A 17,446-nucleotide genomic window follows, 5' to 3' on the forward strand; every position below is an offset into this window, starting at 1 on the left:
ATATTAAAAATACAATGATAAGATATAGTTTATGTTTTTTTTTTTTTTTTTTTTAATTTGTATCTTTACTTACAGTTTTGAAAAAAACCATAAAAATCCCCTCCTTGTGTTATATCATATACCTTTTTTCCCTCTTTCATATGGTACTAAGAGCTACCCAAATGAAACAGGTATTTCTCCTCCAACAGTTAATTCAAATATGTACTATACTTCAACAAATATTTTGGATGCTTTCAACATAAAACAGAGATTAAATTGCCACAGTTGTGACATTTCAAAAAACAGTTTGGGGGACTGGTATCATAATCAAGGTGAAATTCTCTTCAGCAGGTACTATATCAAGACTGCCCAGGCACTGGATTAATTCCAAGGGACCAAAGTAATTTCCCAAAGATGTTTGTCTTTTTCCTTCCTAAAGATTTAGGGCACACATTGCACGTACAAAATTATAACCTGATCTTACAAAAGCTTACTGCAACATTCTAAAGAGAACTAAAGTCAAATTCATGCCACGTCATAGGTGTAAGAAATGACAATAAGCCAAATCCTTGAACATCACCATCTTAATTTCAGAATTGCTCTTGCCCAAAAGCTCCCTATGAGTTCCTGTAACACAACTTCACCCTCCCAAGTGTTCTCTATTATTGTCATTCCAACACAACTACAAAGGAACAGAAAAGTAAATTCAAGGAGACAGATTTTTCCCGTGCATTCAATTTAATGGTACAACTCAAAACATAGATTCTACTACCCAAAATATGCTACTTAAGCTTTTTTCAAGGTTACAATAAAGGGACAACTTGAGGTCATTACCCCTAGCAACACACAACAACAAACATGACTTCCCCTGTGCAGTACCAGTTTTATGATTAAATTCGTCAAAAAAATTTTTTTCTTTCTAATATCCAACCGATTAGTAAACCAATTCTACTCCATAGCTCCATTCCAGGTGTGAATGAACACACTGACTGGAAAACTTACGCTTCCTCAAACTAACTGCTTCTTGTTTCCTAGAAAAGGCAGTTTGGGAGACTGAAAATGCCACACAAGCAAAAAAAGAAATCCCCCACAGCCAATATACTGGAAGTCCATCTCTGATTTGTCATTACCCATCAGCTTTCCAGATACCCTTTCTGAGCTCCTTTAGCAGAATTCCTATCTGACAAGCCCAAACCCAGGAAATGGATTCTCCTTTTGTCCTTTAGGATTCAAGAGTTATCCACCTATCTATTTGCTGGTATAATAAAATCAAAATCTGGGTTGAGAGACTACCACAAGACCAACTTTAAAAGATTACTATGGAGGCTAGCAACAGTTTCTATGTTATTAATCCAATCAGACAGGTTTATGCCTGTCATCTTTGCCCAGATTTGAACTCCTGTTGCCCAAGAGATTAGAAATTGGTGATGCAGGAAGAAATGCTTAACTGTATAGTATTATTTGCTTGTGGCTCAGCAAGCAGTTAACCACATATGTGAAGCTCTGCCAAGATGTCCTCCTACAACAAAGAAACTTTTTAAAAAAATAATAATAATCAAGAGAACACAAACACAATCAGTAATTGACAGATTTTGGATGGAACACTATTTACCTACTATTCGTTCTTAAAATAGAATCCTGCATTTTTACAGGTTTTTAGGACTGAACTAAATGAAAAGACCTTTTCTGCTTGCCTTAACATACAATTATAATCAGCTTGTCAATTGCAGTATCTATTTATCTCTATGTTACTGAGATAGTCTATCAGGGATCAAGGCTCAAAAATATACCAAACTATTAAAAATATCCTTTTCATGGTGGAAATTTAAAATTCAGGAGATTAAGTAGATTCAGGAGATTAAAAGTCAGTAAAACATTTTTTTCAGTGGAATAGCACTAAGAATATCATGAATACTGTAATCCTTGCATCATGTCAAATCAAGCCTGGACAAAACATGTAAAGATTTAACAAAAAAATCCCTACTGGTACGGTTGTAATTAAGACATTTAAGAGATGTCCTGTTGTGAAAAATAAAATATTGGTATTTTAAACATGAGCCACAGTTGCCAATTTGACCACCTCAGAAATGTGAGTTCTCCTTTAGTACTGAAAAGAACATTGAGAGGTTACTGCTGTAGAAGACTTTCCCACAAATCTTCTCAGTTTCCTTCTGTTGCTGAAGAAAATAACTCCATGGCACCAAATATTAAAGGACTGTGCATATGCAGTACAAACATAACTTGTCCAAGATAAATGAGGAAGAATAAAAGAAAATACATACATATAAAAATGAAAAAAAACCACCCCAAACTGTCTCTTTTAATAGGCCAGTTGCACAAAACACGCTGCTGCTACAAGGCCTCAGCACAGTGTGCCTATAACTCCTGAACACCCCTACATTCTTGACTTTAAAGGGAGTCAGCTGTAGGACCTTGTTAGATATTAATTAACAAAAAACAGGGAGTTGCCTTGGTGAAAAGTAAACAACATTCCAGCTGCACAGAGCCTGATGTAACATGGGTGGTTGCATATAGACTCTACCATTAAACTATTAAACAAAATATGCTGAACAGATTGGTAGATGAACAAAAATAGAACGCTAGACTTTCATAGCATTAGTGTAACAAACAAAACCAGGGTAAATCTATCCTTTTTTCTAGCATTTTAACTGTACTCAGTTGTACATAGAAAGTACTCAGCAATGCCAGTTGCACTGCCAAGATCATTCACTGTTAGTGACTAGTGGTTCTATTTCAGGGTATTTTTTTTTTTTAATTTTGCTGTAGTATATGAAATTTAAGAAAGCAAAGTACAAATTAGTATTTGTGTACTGAAAAGAGACTAGAAGCCTTCAGTATACAGAGTTGAAAAGTAAGAGATTTCCCTGTATTATGTGCCTTGGTGTGGCAAGGTGTACCGCCACCCATATTGACCAAGATTCTTTGATTTTTGGCCCCATACTGTCCTATACTGCTCTGAATTATGTCATGTACCAGCTAGTCCCAAAGGACCGTGCATTGGTGATACCTGTCAGGATGCAGCAAATTCATGCCCTCTCAACTCATGCTATCCCCTTACTGTGTCAGCAGTGAGATGGGAACTTAACTTTATACCAGCTCATCACGACCTCCAGCCAGAGCAAACCCTAGCTAGCAATATATCCTTAAGACCTCAGCCTGCCATGTTGCTGGAGAAGCACACTGAGACTAACTGAAAAAGCCTAATTTACAGGGGAAGCAAGTGGTGTTAACATAGCTTCTGTCATTGATTCAGAGTTGAAATGGAAGAATGGTAGCTCAAGGTTGAAGAGTACCTTGTTTCCATACCACCATGATAGATGGCATCCCATTAACGAGACTGTATTATACTGCTACAACGAGCTGCACAGCTTCAACCCAGAGGGACCTTTATGATCTCAAGGACTGGGACAACTGAGGTCTTGGAATGTCCAGACCTGACTTTTGGAAGAACTCCTCCTGTAAGGAGGGTAGCAGAGCAGCAGACTGGCTCCTCAGGGAGGCTGTAGGATCTCCACTGGGGGCAGCATTCAAGAAACAGACAGACAAAGGCCCCGCTACACAAAACCTGAGCTAGTGCTGGCGGTAGTCCCATGCCAAGCAGGAAGCTGGGCTGGATGATTCAGAGTTCCTTTCCAACAAAGAGCTCTGCCACCCTGATGCGAAATCTGCCACTTATTTGCTGCAAAAGAATTTTCTACAAAACCGCTGTAGCTGTCATAGGTTAAAGAACTTTGATATGTGACCTCCAAAATTTTAGTCTAATACTAGAAAACAGATTCTGTAAAGAAATTCCTAGTACTAAGAAATTTGATCCCGATTACTGCTGAGACACATACTCTAAAGAGAATACTGTCACGGAGGAGAAAAAAGGTTGTTCAATCGCATGTAATCCAGGTTTTGACAAACAAAATATAGTGGAATTTTTTCGCTTTCACTGTTGCATAAAAATCCCGAAATTTTTGCTCCTTTTATAAACAGAAGCAATTAATTGTAAAGTGAAATATTGTTAAAAGAAATGTACAATAAAAATTTTTAAGTGCTACAAAAATCATTAATGTTAACAAGTTTTAAAATAAAAAGAACAAAGGCACTGAAATCACAGACAATGCTAAATGGCCGTTCTAGATGTGCACTGTTTCTGTGTATCGGACAATTAAAAGGGCCATCATATTTTCATTGATCAAAGAGTGCCTATACTTTCAACAAGACTTCCTTTGTCATTACAAATGTTCATCATTCAACTCTCCTTGCACTTTCTATGTCAACTGCAGGAAAAACTGCTACCTGATGTGCAAAAAAACAGAGGCTCACTGCTTGAAATTGAAACACATTTTCAGAGATGTGTTCAGAGCTAAAATCAAACAGCCAAAACAGAAACCAGAAAATTGAGATGGAACTTAAAGAAAAAAAAAAAAAAAGCAGCAGTAAGAGAAACTTAAGTGGCAGATAAGTGAACAAAAACAAAAGTACCAGCTGAAAACAACAGGATTTGAGGTGGTAGGAAGAGAAGTACACAGTCCTCATTATAGCTACAAAAGAAACACAATCTTTGAGCAATGGAAGAAATTAGGAAAATTAGGAGGATCGCTGTATTTACATATACATGCCATTTAACCATTTTATCCTTACAGATTAAAAAGAAGAAAAAAAGATATAAATATCTGGGAAGTCAACCAAAAACATGACCTGCAGGAATTACCTCCACAAAATGTCCCAGAAAGTCCTACTCGCCCTAGGGAGGAGGGCTAGGGAAGAAGAGAGCAGGCGGCTGCTGCTGAGGTACACACAACCTCCCAGGACAGACAGAGGTTGCACAGCTGTTTGGGTTACTATCAAAGGCAACCGCGAAGAAAGGAAAAGGAAAGGAAAGTAAGCAGCAGCCACACTGAAGAGCAGAATTGCTTTGCACGCAGTACTTAACATATGGAATAAACAGTACTGAGGCAACACAAGGGAACAATTAGTCTAAACGGTTTTGTAAATATCTTGGACAAATACCAGAAGAGAAGAATACTGAGGAAGACACTGACTAATTCAGAGGAGGGAAGGGGCCTAGATGGCTTTTCTGGTCTCCTTCTGTCCTTATGTGCCCTATATTTATATTTGAATGCTTGCATTACCCAGCATATAGGCTATTTAAGGTCAGGAAAGCATTGCAGTAGCACAGCTGCCTCCAGCAACTAGTGCTTGACATCACTAAACCACACAGAAGAGCGCAGCCCTTTTATTGGCTTCAACAGCAAATATCTGCAAGCAGAATTGTTTCGCTCTATTTGTACAGGTTTTTCCACTGCACTGTGGTGTCTGCAATTTTAGTACTAACAGAGTTTTGTCCACTGAAATTGTTACATAGCTGAAGCTTCCTCCTCATGTATTTTCAGTGGCCCCTCACCAGAAACCAGCTCAAAGAATTTAGTTTCAAAATTCAACAAAAAAGAATCTATATTTTCATATTCTAAAGTTTCAGTTCTTGCCAAATTTAACTTTTCTTTCTCCGTGGGATGTTTGACATACACTGCATGCACATATTAAATATCACATGTGAGATCTGTGATTTAAATTCTACAATACTCTTTGTCAGCACACATGTACGTTTTCCAAACTATGCATAAAAAAAAGTCATGATTTTTTTTTCCATTAACACATTGACTACATGATTTGTAGAAATCATACAATCATCGAATGGTTTGGGAAGGACCTTGAAGATCATCTAGTTCCAACCCCCCTGCCACGGGCAGGGACACCTTCCACCAGCCCAGGTTGCTCCCTGCCCCGTCCAACCTGGCCTTGAGCCCTTCCAGGGAGGGGGCAGCCACAGCTGCTCTAGGAAACCTGTTCCAGTGTCTCACCACCCTCACAGGAAAGAATTTCTTCCTTACATCTAATCTAAATCTACCCTCTTTCAGTTTAAACCATTACCTCTCATTCTATCACTACACTCCCTGATCTTTCCTGTAGGTCTCCTTTAAGGACTGGAAGGCTGCTGTAAGGTCTGCCCAGAGCCTTCTCTTCTCCAGGCTGAACAACCTCAACTCTGTCAGCCTGTCCTCACAGGGGAGGTGCTCCAGAGCCCGCTCATCTTTGTGGCCTCCTCTGGACCAGCTCGAGCAGGTCCATGTCCTTCCTATGTTGGGGGCCCAGAGCTGGACACAGTACTCCAGGTGGGGTCTCACGAGAGTGGAGTAGAGGGGGAGAATTCCCCCCCCTCGACCTGCTGGCCACACTTCCCTTGATGCAGCCCAGGACACGGTTGGCTTTCTGGGCTGCAAGCGCACATTGCTGACTCATAGTTTTCCATCCACTAATACCCCCAAGTCCTTCCCCTCAGGGCTGCTCTCAATCCACTCATCGCCCAGCCTGTATGTGTGCTTGGGACTGGCCTAACCCAGGTGCAGGACCTTGCACTTGGCCTTGTTGAACTTCATGAGGTTTGTATGGGCCCGCCTCTCCAGCCTGTCCAGGTCCCTCTGGATGGCATCCCTGCCCTCCAGTGTGTCGATCACACCACACTGCTTGGTGTTGCTGGCAAACTTGCTAAGGATGCACTCAATGCCACTGTCCATCATGTTGCCAACAAAAATGTTAAACAGCACCAGTCCCAGTACTGACCCCTGAGACACGTCACTTGTTAATGGTCTCCACTTGGACATTGAGCTGTTGACCAGAACTCTTTGCCTGTGACCATCCAGCCAATTCCTTATCCATCAATTGGTCCATCCATCAAATCCATGTGTCTCTGATTTAGAAACAAGAATGTTGTGCAGGACAGTGTCAGATGCTTTGCACAAGTCTGGGTAGATGACGTCAGTTGCTCTTCCGTTATCCACCAATGCTGTAACCCCACCATGGAATGCCACCAAATTTGTCAGGCACGATTTGCCCTTAGTGAAACCACATTGGCTGTCACCAATCACCTCCTTATTTTCCAGGAACCGCTCCATGATTTTGCCAGGCACCGAGGTGAAATTGACTGGCCTGTAGCTCCCCAGGTCTTCCTTTTTTCCCTTTTTAAAAATTGGGGTTATGTTTCCCCTTTTCCAGTCAGTGGGAATTCATGAGACTGCCATAACTTCTCAAATATGACGGATGTTGGCTTAGCCACTCCATCCACCAGTTCCCTTAGGACTCGCAGATGCATCTCATCAAGCCCCATGGACTTGTGTACCTCCATGTTCCTTAGATGGTCTCAAACCTGATCTTCTCCTACAGCAAGCAGTTCTCCTTTCTCATAGGCCCTGCCTTTGCCTTTTGTGACTTAGGTCACCGGTGTGTCTGGAGCACTTGCCAGTGAAGACTGAGGCAACAAAGTCATTGAGTATCTCAGCCTTCTTTCTCCGTATCCTGGATAATCAAGTCTCCTATTTCCTTCCAGAGAAGGCTCACATTTACCCTAGTCTTCCTTTTATCACCAACATACCTAGAGAAGCTTTTCATGTTACCTTTGACTGATGCCCATAGTCAGATTTCATTCTATCAGGGCTTTGATCTTGTTAATCTGATCCCTGGCTGCTCAGACAGTTTCTCCAACAGGCTATCTGTCCTTGCTTCCACCTTCTGTAGGCTTCCTTTTAGTGTTTGAGCTTGTCTAAGAGCGACTTGTTCATCCATGCAGGCCTCCTGGTGTTTTTACCTGACTTTCTCTTTGTTGGGATGCATTGCTCCTGAGTTTGGAATCATGAAAGACAGGAATGGTTTATAAACCACTGGAAAAAGATTTCAAAACACTGCTACTCTATATCATGTTCTATAAACACCTTAAATAAGCATTTCCAAATTTTCTTAGCTAGATATATTAATGATTGCAACAAAAAAAATCCCACAAACCCAAAAAAGCAAAATTATTCAAGGCGGATGTGCCTCACAGTGTACTCCACAGTTTTAGCTCTTAATTATCCAGATCAAAGACCTGTTGGACCACACAAGTTCCTCCCTATCCAAGCACTTGGGGCTTCTTCCAATGAAAATCAGGGTGGGATGTTGAACATCCAGGTCTTCTGCTGACACCAGTCTTGAATGTGACCAAGGTGCAAAACTCAGAGGTTGGTCCCACAGTTTAGCTGTAGCCTGTGACAACTCAGAGATGGCAGCAGAATTCACTGATTTGCAATGAAAGAGAGCAGGGAGCAGCAATACTCATTGGAGGTACTAAAGAGGATTACGGGTACAGGAATATTTTTTCTTGATTGAAGCTTCTTTAAACATAACAGGAGTATGCAACAACTTGCATGCAGCTTAATCAGGTCCTGCTATTCCTCAGAAAGTGCTGGCTGTAGAGGAATGAAAGATGCAAAATGTACAGGACTCACATGAAGCCCTGCTCTGCAGTTATGGTTTTGGCTGTTTCTGCTTTATACAAAGATCAGCTTACATGTTTTTCAAAAAGCAAACCTATAAAATACAGCAACTCCATTCCATTTAACAAATCACTTTTCCAAATTGCTTACAAGATGCACTTTCAATTAAAGAAAGCTGACGTTTAGTATAGTTACGGGATGCCTGCGTTGGGTTTACAACTCAAGAATTCCTTGTGATTTGTTAAGAGGATTCTCCAGAGGAAAGCTCCTAGGAAAGAAGTTCTCAATATTCCTGAAGGGGAATCTGTTATTTAGGAAAAGATTATTTAACAAGAAGTGTCATATTTGGGAATATGCCTTTTATACATATTCTCCAGGTAGGTCCAATGTACAAGTGGTAAGAGAAAACGGGGTTTCAGCTAACATTGACGTGAGCTGAGTAGCTCCTGTAGTTAAGTAGCAGGACAGACTGTGACTGCCTCATATGCCTTAAATAAAATCAGTAATACAATGAATCACATTCTTGACAATAATTAGGAAAAAGGAAACCCCCAGAAACCCAGTAGTCATGTTGCAAAAATCAGCCACAATTTATTCTGGGGAAATGGCATCTTTGTACAAGGGATAATTAAGGAGGTATTAAAGCTCCTTTCAAGAAACCATTAAGTTTAAAATGCCACCAATTATTGGCAGGAAAGAGGGAGGCAGAAAGTGAAGAAAACTGAGAGGTGGTACCTAGTACTACTGTGGAGTCAGGAAGCTTATGGAAAAAAGACACATCGGCAGGGGAACAAGCCCTTCTGGTAATCTTGAAGGACACATTTTAATCCTTTCTTTTGACCACACAGACAAGGTGGCCAAGATCCCTCCACCTGCAGTCTCCCTCCTGCCCATGAGATTCCCTGCAGAGCTGTTCCTCTGCCAGCTTCCTCAAGCCACACTCCCCGTGCCACTGCGTTCCCTGCCGAAACGCCAGCAACAGGAACGTGGTTCCTAGTGGGTAGTGCCAGCTCTCCCCACTTTGGGTGGGGAAGAAGACGACAAAGGCAATCAAAACTGAGGTCTTTCACATACAACTTAGTTCTGTATTTCACGTTTTTTGGAGGTTTTATTTGAAAATCCTTAACTCCTCACTTCCAAGTTGTCAGAGATTTGCACCTATTGAATGTGACCATCTGGAACCAAGTATTAAACAGTAGCTGACTTTTTGTTAACTGTTTTAAATAATAAAATAGGAAAAGTCTGAAGAAAGAACACTATATAAAGTGCAGATCACAATTACAGTTATGAAAACAAATTATTTAGTCACCATATTCAGAAAGCAAGCCGCATATCCCAAATACCAAAAATCAGCTTCAGTGAAATGTACTCTGTTAAAAGATGATACGTGTTCTGTAGTGGTGGGTTTGGATTTACATCAAGGACTGGGAAAAATACCCATGTGGCAACAAAAACGGGTTCAAAGTGTACTCTAGGAAATTTGAGTTTTCATCACTGTTGAGTAAATGTGCCTTTCTATACTGACTGTATTTGCTGCCAAGAGAAATTCTAATTAAGTCACTGTAACTACTGTTTGTCAGGTTTGGTAATTAATACCCAGTTAGAATGGATACAGTTGAACAGCTGAAGTTCAACTTCGAGCTTAAAGAAAAACCCTTCATGACCTGCCTATGTGATTACATTGAAGGATAAATTGGCAGAAGTCTCAGACTTGTCATATAATTTTTAAATTTGATTCAGTGAGTAACTTTGAAGTACTTTTCTTCTGCAAGAGCTATTTCATTCCAAAGAGACAGTCTGTTGAATTAAGCTTGTTTAACAACAGAGAAACTACTGCTTCAATTGTGTTTTCCCAGCAACTCTGTATTTAATTGTTGTTTTTTAAAATGGTATTTAACAACACCACATTATCCATCAAACCACAATTAACTTAGCCCTTGACAAACTCCAAGTTAAGGTTCTCTATGTATAAATTTTACCATTCAGGTAGGACACAATTTTTTCATTGCATTTTTAAGAAACACCTGGTTAGGAATTTTTTAGGTTAACATTTAACCCCAGTTATCATTCTCCCATTTGCTCTATTACTGCCATATCACAAGTCACAGAATAAAAAAAGATGGCACTTGTTTCAAATTTCTCTGGTCAGCCTAACTAATTTTAAGGCAAATATTTTAAGGAGTTCAAGGTGTCCCTACAATTGACCCACACAGTTCTTTAGAACAAACGGTCCTACACAAAAAACCCGAAAGATTCCTATCAATTCTTATGTATGAAAAAAAAATCCTGCTACCTGTGAGAGACACAGTTCAGTACTAACATGGATGGATTCTGTTCAGCAGGCTTCCTTTCTCCTACAAAAGCATTTCAGGAAAGGAAGACGAAATCTGCTGTGTGTGCTCTAATGTCTTGGGGAAGTATCTGAGAATGGCACTTCACTACGGCACCAGGGATGTCATAATGGCAATAAAAATACCCTCCAAACCGTAGGAACAACATAGGTGATAGAAAAGCCAAAAACATTTGATGCATGAAAAAAAAAGTAAGATTTTTTTGTAAAACTAAAATTAATATCAGTAGCAAAGTAAACACAATCTATGAAAATAATTTTTAAAAAAATATCCCTATTGCAAATACAGAGGAAGATTTCAAAAGTACTAAGCACTGGCTAGTTAGTAACTGAGATTACAGTAATCTTCAATGTCATTGCCAAAATTAGTTTTGACTAATTAAAAGTGCTTCTGACAATCTCACTGTACAAACATACAAGTCTAAACATATGGGCAACAGTCAAAGAACCAAGAACACCTTTATACTGTCTCTGAAGTCCTAAAGAAAAATTACTTTGTTCCATTTTTTCTTCATTATCACTTTTTGTAGGAGGGTAAACACACCTAGAAGCAGTGATTCCACAGTAAAAATGCTTTAGAAGCATACAGCTTTACAACAGTACTTAGAAATGCCTAAGTTGAAACAGGGGTTATTACAATGAAACAGAGTATACTTATTGCATATCACAACATAACATGAAACAGAACTACACCTTCAGTTAGGGTAGCCTGAAATAAACTACATGTACACAAGTGAAAAAATGCATTGCCTTAATGGAAAGATTTGTATCTAAAGGAAACAAATGTGTTTAAAACTACTGAAATTTCTGTAGACCATTCCACTCCAGTCTGAACTATGTAGAGGAAGGGAGTTGGAGAGTCTTGAATCATGTTTCTGTTTTCTTTTGTAATTTCTTATTAATTAAATTTCCTATACATAGTTCTCTACTATACAAGAAAAATCCTTTAAGGGGTAAAGTACTTGATATATCATGTGAAAACACTCCCTCCACCATCAGGTTACCAAACTTTATGCATACAGGCTGACACTCTGAGAGAAACCTCACAAAACCCCAAGGAAGACACAACCCTTCCCAATGTTCAACTCTAAGTTTTGCTCTGAGACTCAAGGCAGCTCTGGGCTCTGGATTGCCACAAAACATAGGTCAGACCAAAACTTGCCCCTTATGTTCTATACTGAGAAACTAATACCTCTTTACCTAGCAACAAAATCAGTCCTTCCGAGCTGCCTTAATTATTTAATATCTCAATGATTAGGTCTAATTGCTTAGTCTCTTAACTGAAAGAAAACCATCTTAAAAATCTCACTAACTGAACCATTTAAGGACAGCATCAACATCTCCAGCAATAAAGCACCATTTCGATGACAGACAGATAATCTTAGTTCTTCTACAACTACTTTCACTAATTGTTCTCTATCAGCTTCAGAAAAAAAAATGAACAGCTGGTACGGCTGAACACCCGGGATAGAAGTACGAGTCAATCTGTTTTGACTGTCAATCCCAGTCTACCCTGATCGCTTCTCAAGCTGTCAACAGCCCATCAAAAGGTGGCTGCAGCAAAACAGATGATTTTTAGGACACATGAAAAATTGTAAAGCAGAGCTAGACTGGAAATCAGGTTATAGTACTGAATACAGTTTCAGAAGATTTGGATGATGCGCTCATGACATATACAGCAGGCAGGAGATTGCACTGACTCACTGGCCAGGTATTGTGTAGAGGCATGACCAAACTAGGCTTAATAGAAGAGAAAGCCCTGCAAAGCAACAGTCATTCCTGCTTCCCATGTCTGCAAACATGCCCTGGGATTTGAAGAAGTCATGGACTGTCTTGGCTGTCTACTAAGAATTCTGCTGAAATCATCAACTCAGATGAATAAGCACATTTTAATATGCCAAACAGAAGACCTCTTATTTCTGTCTTTGTAGAAGACAGACACATAGAAAGGCCTAAACATGACTACTCATTTAGAGACTGTGTATTCATAATCATTCTGAAACAGCAGGCTTCAAGTGGTGATGTGCGCTCAGCAGTATGACATGCCAACTTTAAAGGTGAAGCCCTTCACAGCACTCCTGCATCTCAAACATAGTGAGAGGTGGTACCTGGCAGTAAATTGATAATATTCTCTGGTTTTCCCAGCAGAAAGGACAGGTCAAAGATAGGAAACACTATAAAGCAAATACACATCCTTAATTTTCTCTTCTGGTGTTTTTTTTGTTTGTTTGTTTGTTTTTGGGGGGGGGTTGTTTGGTGTTTTTTGTTGTTTTTGTTTGGTTTTGTTTTTTTTTTTTTTCCCTCATCAGTGAAAAACATACAGAAACATTCAAAGTCTAAGAGTTCATACCAGGTTCTTGTTATTCTCCCCTGCCCGTATGAGAAGATTAAATGCAGTCACCGAACTCTGCATACCATCCTCAGTCACGAAGAACCCTCTGGCACAGCTCCCAGACCAGTAAAACACGGCCATTTTAGTCCCCAAAGCATGGAGCCTGATCCATTTAAGCAAAACAAGTTCTACTGACAGCTGGTTTTCTTAGCATATTCATGTCCGTGTATTTATCAGAGAAAAACCCTCCAGGACAACAGTGTTTATTACAGGATTATTTCTGTGAATCCAGGGAACACAGCATTCACTGGGCAACAATGTTTGTACCCTTGTATTTTTTTTGTTAAAATGTGAACCAAGACGAAATCATTTTTATTTTCATTAACGCAGACAACTCATGAAGGAAAAAAACAAAACCCATGCATCAATTTTTTTTCTTAAAAAAAACCCCCAAAACTTCTGATCCTCATTCATGTATAGTATGCTGACACACATTTCAAGCTGTAATATAAAAATAAGCTGTTCAATCTTGCATGGACTCCTTGGATTTAGAGTCTAGTGACTTTTCATAAAGGGAAACCAAAGATATGATGGATATTTTTATTACAAACTGCTTTTCCATATGAATATGTAGTATACTTTCAATAGAAGGATAATTTTGAGCAAGCAAGATGCACTCTACTGACGGGTTTAGAGGCATTATGAATAACGCATGGAAATGCGATGGAGACATAAAGGGTGAATAACCCATCAGCTCCTCGTCATGCAGAAGCAGCCTCAGAATATGTCTGCGCCTGCCTAGCAGCAGGAGGAGGTCCGGTGGATGAGCAAGTGAGGGGCCACAGGTACTGACACCGCTCAGCTCTCTGACCCTCTCCCGGAGCACAGCAGCCGTCAGCAGGGGATGAAGAGCATCCTGCTGCCAGTCCCACGTCCCGAGGAGGGAGGAGGAGCAGGGCGAGACGTGGGGGACACACTCACAGATGCTGACAAGCACCATCCTCTCAAGTTGGGTGGTCAGTCTGTGCAGTTTCGACGCTCACCACTTCCTCCAGAAGTCTGCAGAAACTTGTTTTTATGATACTAAAGTTATGATGGTAGCTTTTAAACAAAACACATAAGAACCCCAAGTTTCATTTTAACTTAATCTAATTTTTGAAATCATTAAAAGCAACTGTTATTGGCATTTATCGCACTGCTTACTGATGCAGTGCAATAAAGAATAAGAAGAATTCATAAAATTATAAAATGAAAGCTGTTTTAAGTGATTGAGTTCAAATTAAGGAAACATTAATTAGAAATTGCTGTTAATATGTTTTGAACAATTAGTATTTAAAGGAATGGTTTTGAATTTGCAGGTTTTAATGAAATAATTAAACCAGGTATAGTTATGAATAATTATTGCTGAGACTTTATAAACTAAAACAAACGCTTCCCACCCCTAAGTGTGGGGTGGTTTTTTTTACTGCAACAACTGGACTTGACACTCTTGCAGCCGGACAGCACACCATGCAAGTCAATGGGACACCAATACTGACTCAAGCGAGCCACAATACTTCTCTACTGCATTTTTACCCCCTGCTTTAATATGTGAGCTTTTTCAAGACAATCGATGTACTAACATCTTAGTTCCAAACCATAAAAAGTGGACAGGTCCCTCATTTTGCAAATCTCTCTCCCAGAATCAATGACAAAGAGCAGGCGAAGTCTTACTAGTATTATGTTTACCATCCATCTAAAAATAAAGCGAATATGCTTTACAATAACCCTTCAAAGCAAAAACACTATATTCATATTGCTAGGGCTAAAATTTGCTGACAGGATCTGTGGGTATGTATCATTTTTAGAAAATGCAATGTGGGAATGCATGTTTGTATGGCAGAGCACAAAAGCAATGAAACCTCTTGGGAAAGCAGGAGATAACGCACGTTACACAAACAGAGCCTTTGCTCTTATTTCTCTACAAAGTTGAAGCATTTCTATCTGAAAATGTTTTCTGATGCATCAGGAAAATGCTATTCCTGTTTGTTTGTTCTTCCTAAGGTGAAAAGAGTTTAGTATTAGCAAAATAACTGTGGGAATTTGGTATTTTTTCCTGTTTTGTTGAGTACTTGGGAATGTTATGTTGGGAACTGTCAACTACTACTTATTCCACCTCAAAATCTGCTTCATAAGAAAATACACTGGTAATTTGCTTACATGGCTTTTGTAGATGCAATTACTGTTAGCAGCAGGAAAGAACTTTCATAAGCAGAACACAATTCAAATGTAATATGCCAGGGCCTCAAGTCATTAAACTAATCCTCAGGGCTTCTTGAGGCTTTTTGTACTTTTGGCAAAAAGTATAAAGAAGTACGCATTGTTGCTTCAGTTCCCAAACACTGGGAAGTTATATATATATATCTAGACTGTCAGCCCTTGCTAAACAGAGCAGAGATTGGTTTTGAGAAAGAACAAGAGACAACTGTATCTTTCTTATCAAAGTGCAATCAAACAAACATGGAAAACATACTCATGCATTTTTCATGGCACATAAGAAGTAGTCAGAAGAATAAAGGAAGATAGAAGAGCTCACAAACAACTCTGGTATTATGGGTTACCAGTATCTGGATACTGTGATGAATGCCTTACAAATGCACAAGGATGGACTGAGCTGGATGACTGAAGTATCTCAACTTTGATATACAGATAACGTGACAAGGTGTGGCATGGAACTCCAGGGTTTACTGGCATGATTTTAACATGACTACATAAGCTATAAATGATAAAGCCATAAATACGTCAGACATGTCAGATATATACTAACATCACTCAAATATCTTTCTGCTATATTGCTCTACATCACATATCTACAATCAGATATTCTTTGGGGCATTGACAGAAAGTACAATACTTTTAGGAAGTCAAAGTGTTCCTTTGTATTGCTATTCTGCTTGGTATTAAGAGGTTAACATCTTTCTAAAGATACTACTGAAAGTGGGAAAATAAGCAATGTATTCATTAGCACATGCGTCATTTAGACAGACATACCTAGGTGGCCTGAAAGACACTTAAGAATCAACATGGAGCTGCAGCTGAAAATATGATGGAAACTAGTGACAGCCCATTTGATTTTAACAGTAGCCGAGCAGAAGAATTCTCTGGAACACGGACGGATAATTACATGTTTGACTACAATTATTCCCTCAACTAATGTTGACAGAAAGTAGTGAACTGATAAAAAATATAAAAATGTAAAATCTGCTAAAGATATTGTGCATGTGTTTGCATGTGCATGCGCAACCTACATTTTCTTAAATAAAATATCTGGAAAGTCTTATACCTTTATCTAAATCAAATCTTGGTTTTTGTTTTTTAAATTGCATCCAACAGTTTATCCAGACCAATGCCCCATTGAGCAAAATGTCAAGATACCATGTTCCTTCACTCACACAAACTTTATCACTGAGTTATTATAAAACTGGTAGTCAGTATTTCCCATCCTTTCTTCTCTACCCAGAAGTGTCATCACCAGTTCAGAGGAAAGTCACTTCACTATTAACCAGAAAAGCGAAGCATCACTGAAACAAGGACAGACCAGTTTGACTGTTGTATATTTGAAAAGTCTAATGTAGTCACTTTGAAGCAGACATTACAGGACTGAGATACTGAAGGGAAGATGCATTAAGACATTCTTAATTCCAGAAATGGAAGAAGAGAAATTTAATGAAAGCAGACTTATTTCTAATCCTCACCCTTCCATTTTAGCAGCAGAAATTAGTTTCTCAGCAAATCTGTTTGCCAAGCCGTAAACAGATCAGTAAAGTTCAACAATTTTCAAATTAAATATTCAGATATTCTCCTGAAGAAAAGTAACTTACTAAAGCTGCAAATTCACAAAACACAGTTAATAAAGCCCTTTAGATTCTACAACAATACCTTATTCAAATGTTTTATGTTTATAGAGAAAACTTGCCTTCCCAAAAGAAAAAGAACTTAAAGATCCCCCTACAAAAAAGTTATCAGTATGCTGTACTGTAGGAGGCACTCAAAATATACTGCTACAGGAAAACACAGCATAGTTTTCATACATTATGATGCTACAGGAATATCACATGTAGTCAGCGATGAACTTTCTTCATCCATGTGGTCCAGCCACAGATACAGAAAAGTTCTGTCATTTTTCCACCACACACACAGTTGAAGTGATCACTATGACTTTAAGCAATTCAAAGCAATAGCATGTTATCACCTAGCCAGCAATTCTCACATATATCAGGAAAAATTTGAAAGTTTAGAGATGAAGTAGAATGAATACTCCAGAAAAAAAAAACCTGTCCCACTCACTGTTCAATACGTGGGGAGAGGTACAGCTTAGGAAAAACCTGAGTAGCTTCTGCATCCTCAAAACTAACGGAGAGAAGTGCAACATCTTCACCAGGATCTTCATTCACATCCTGTACATAAAAAATAATGAATATAAAATGGTAA

The 17,446-nt window shown here is 39.1% G+C and overlaps 1 protein-coding gene across 2 annotated transcripts in view; it reads right to left on the reverse strand.

Moving 5' to 3' along the window:
* The window catches only part of BABAM2 (BRISC and BRCA1 A complex member 2), a 174,149-nt gene that overhangs the window by 65,077 nt on the left and 91,626 nt on the right, over positions 1–17,446 (reverse strand). For both annotated transcript variants that reach the window (XM_042789267.1, XM_042789266.1), the window contains exon 7: positions 17,303–17,412. In XM_042789267.1, the coding sequence (XP_042645201.1) occupies positions 17,303–17,412 (110 nt within the window). The remainder of the gene's footprint in view (positions 1–17,302; positions 17,413–17,446) is intronic.

Source organism: Tyto alba, unplaced genomic scaffold (genome assembly GCF_018691265.1).
Source record: "Tyto alba isolate M040663 unplaced genomic scaffold, T.alba_DEE_v4.0 Super-Scaffold_16, whole genome shotgun sequence".
Taxonomy (NCBI): Eukaryota; Metazoa; Chordata; class Aves; order Strigiformes; family Tytonidae; genus Tyto; species Tyto alba.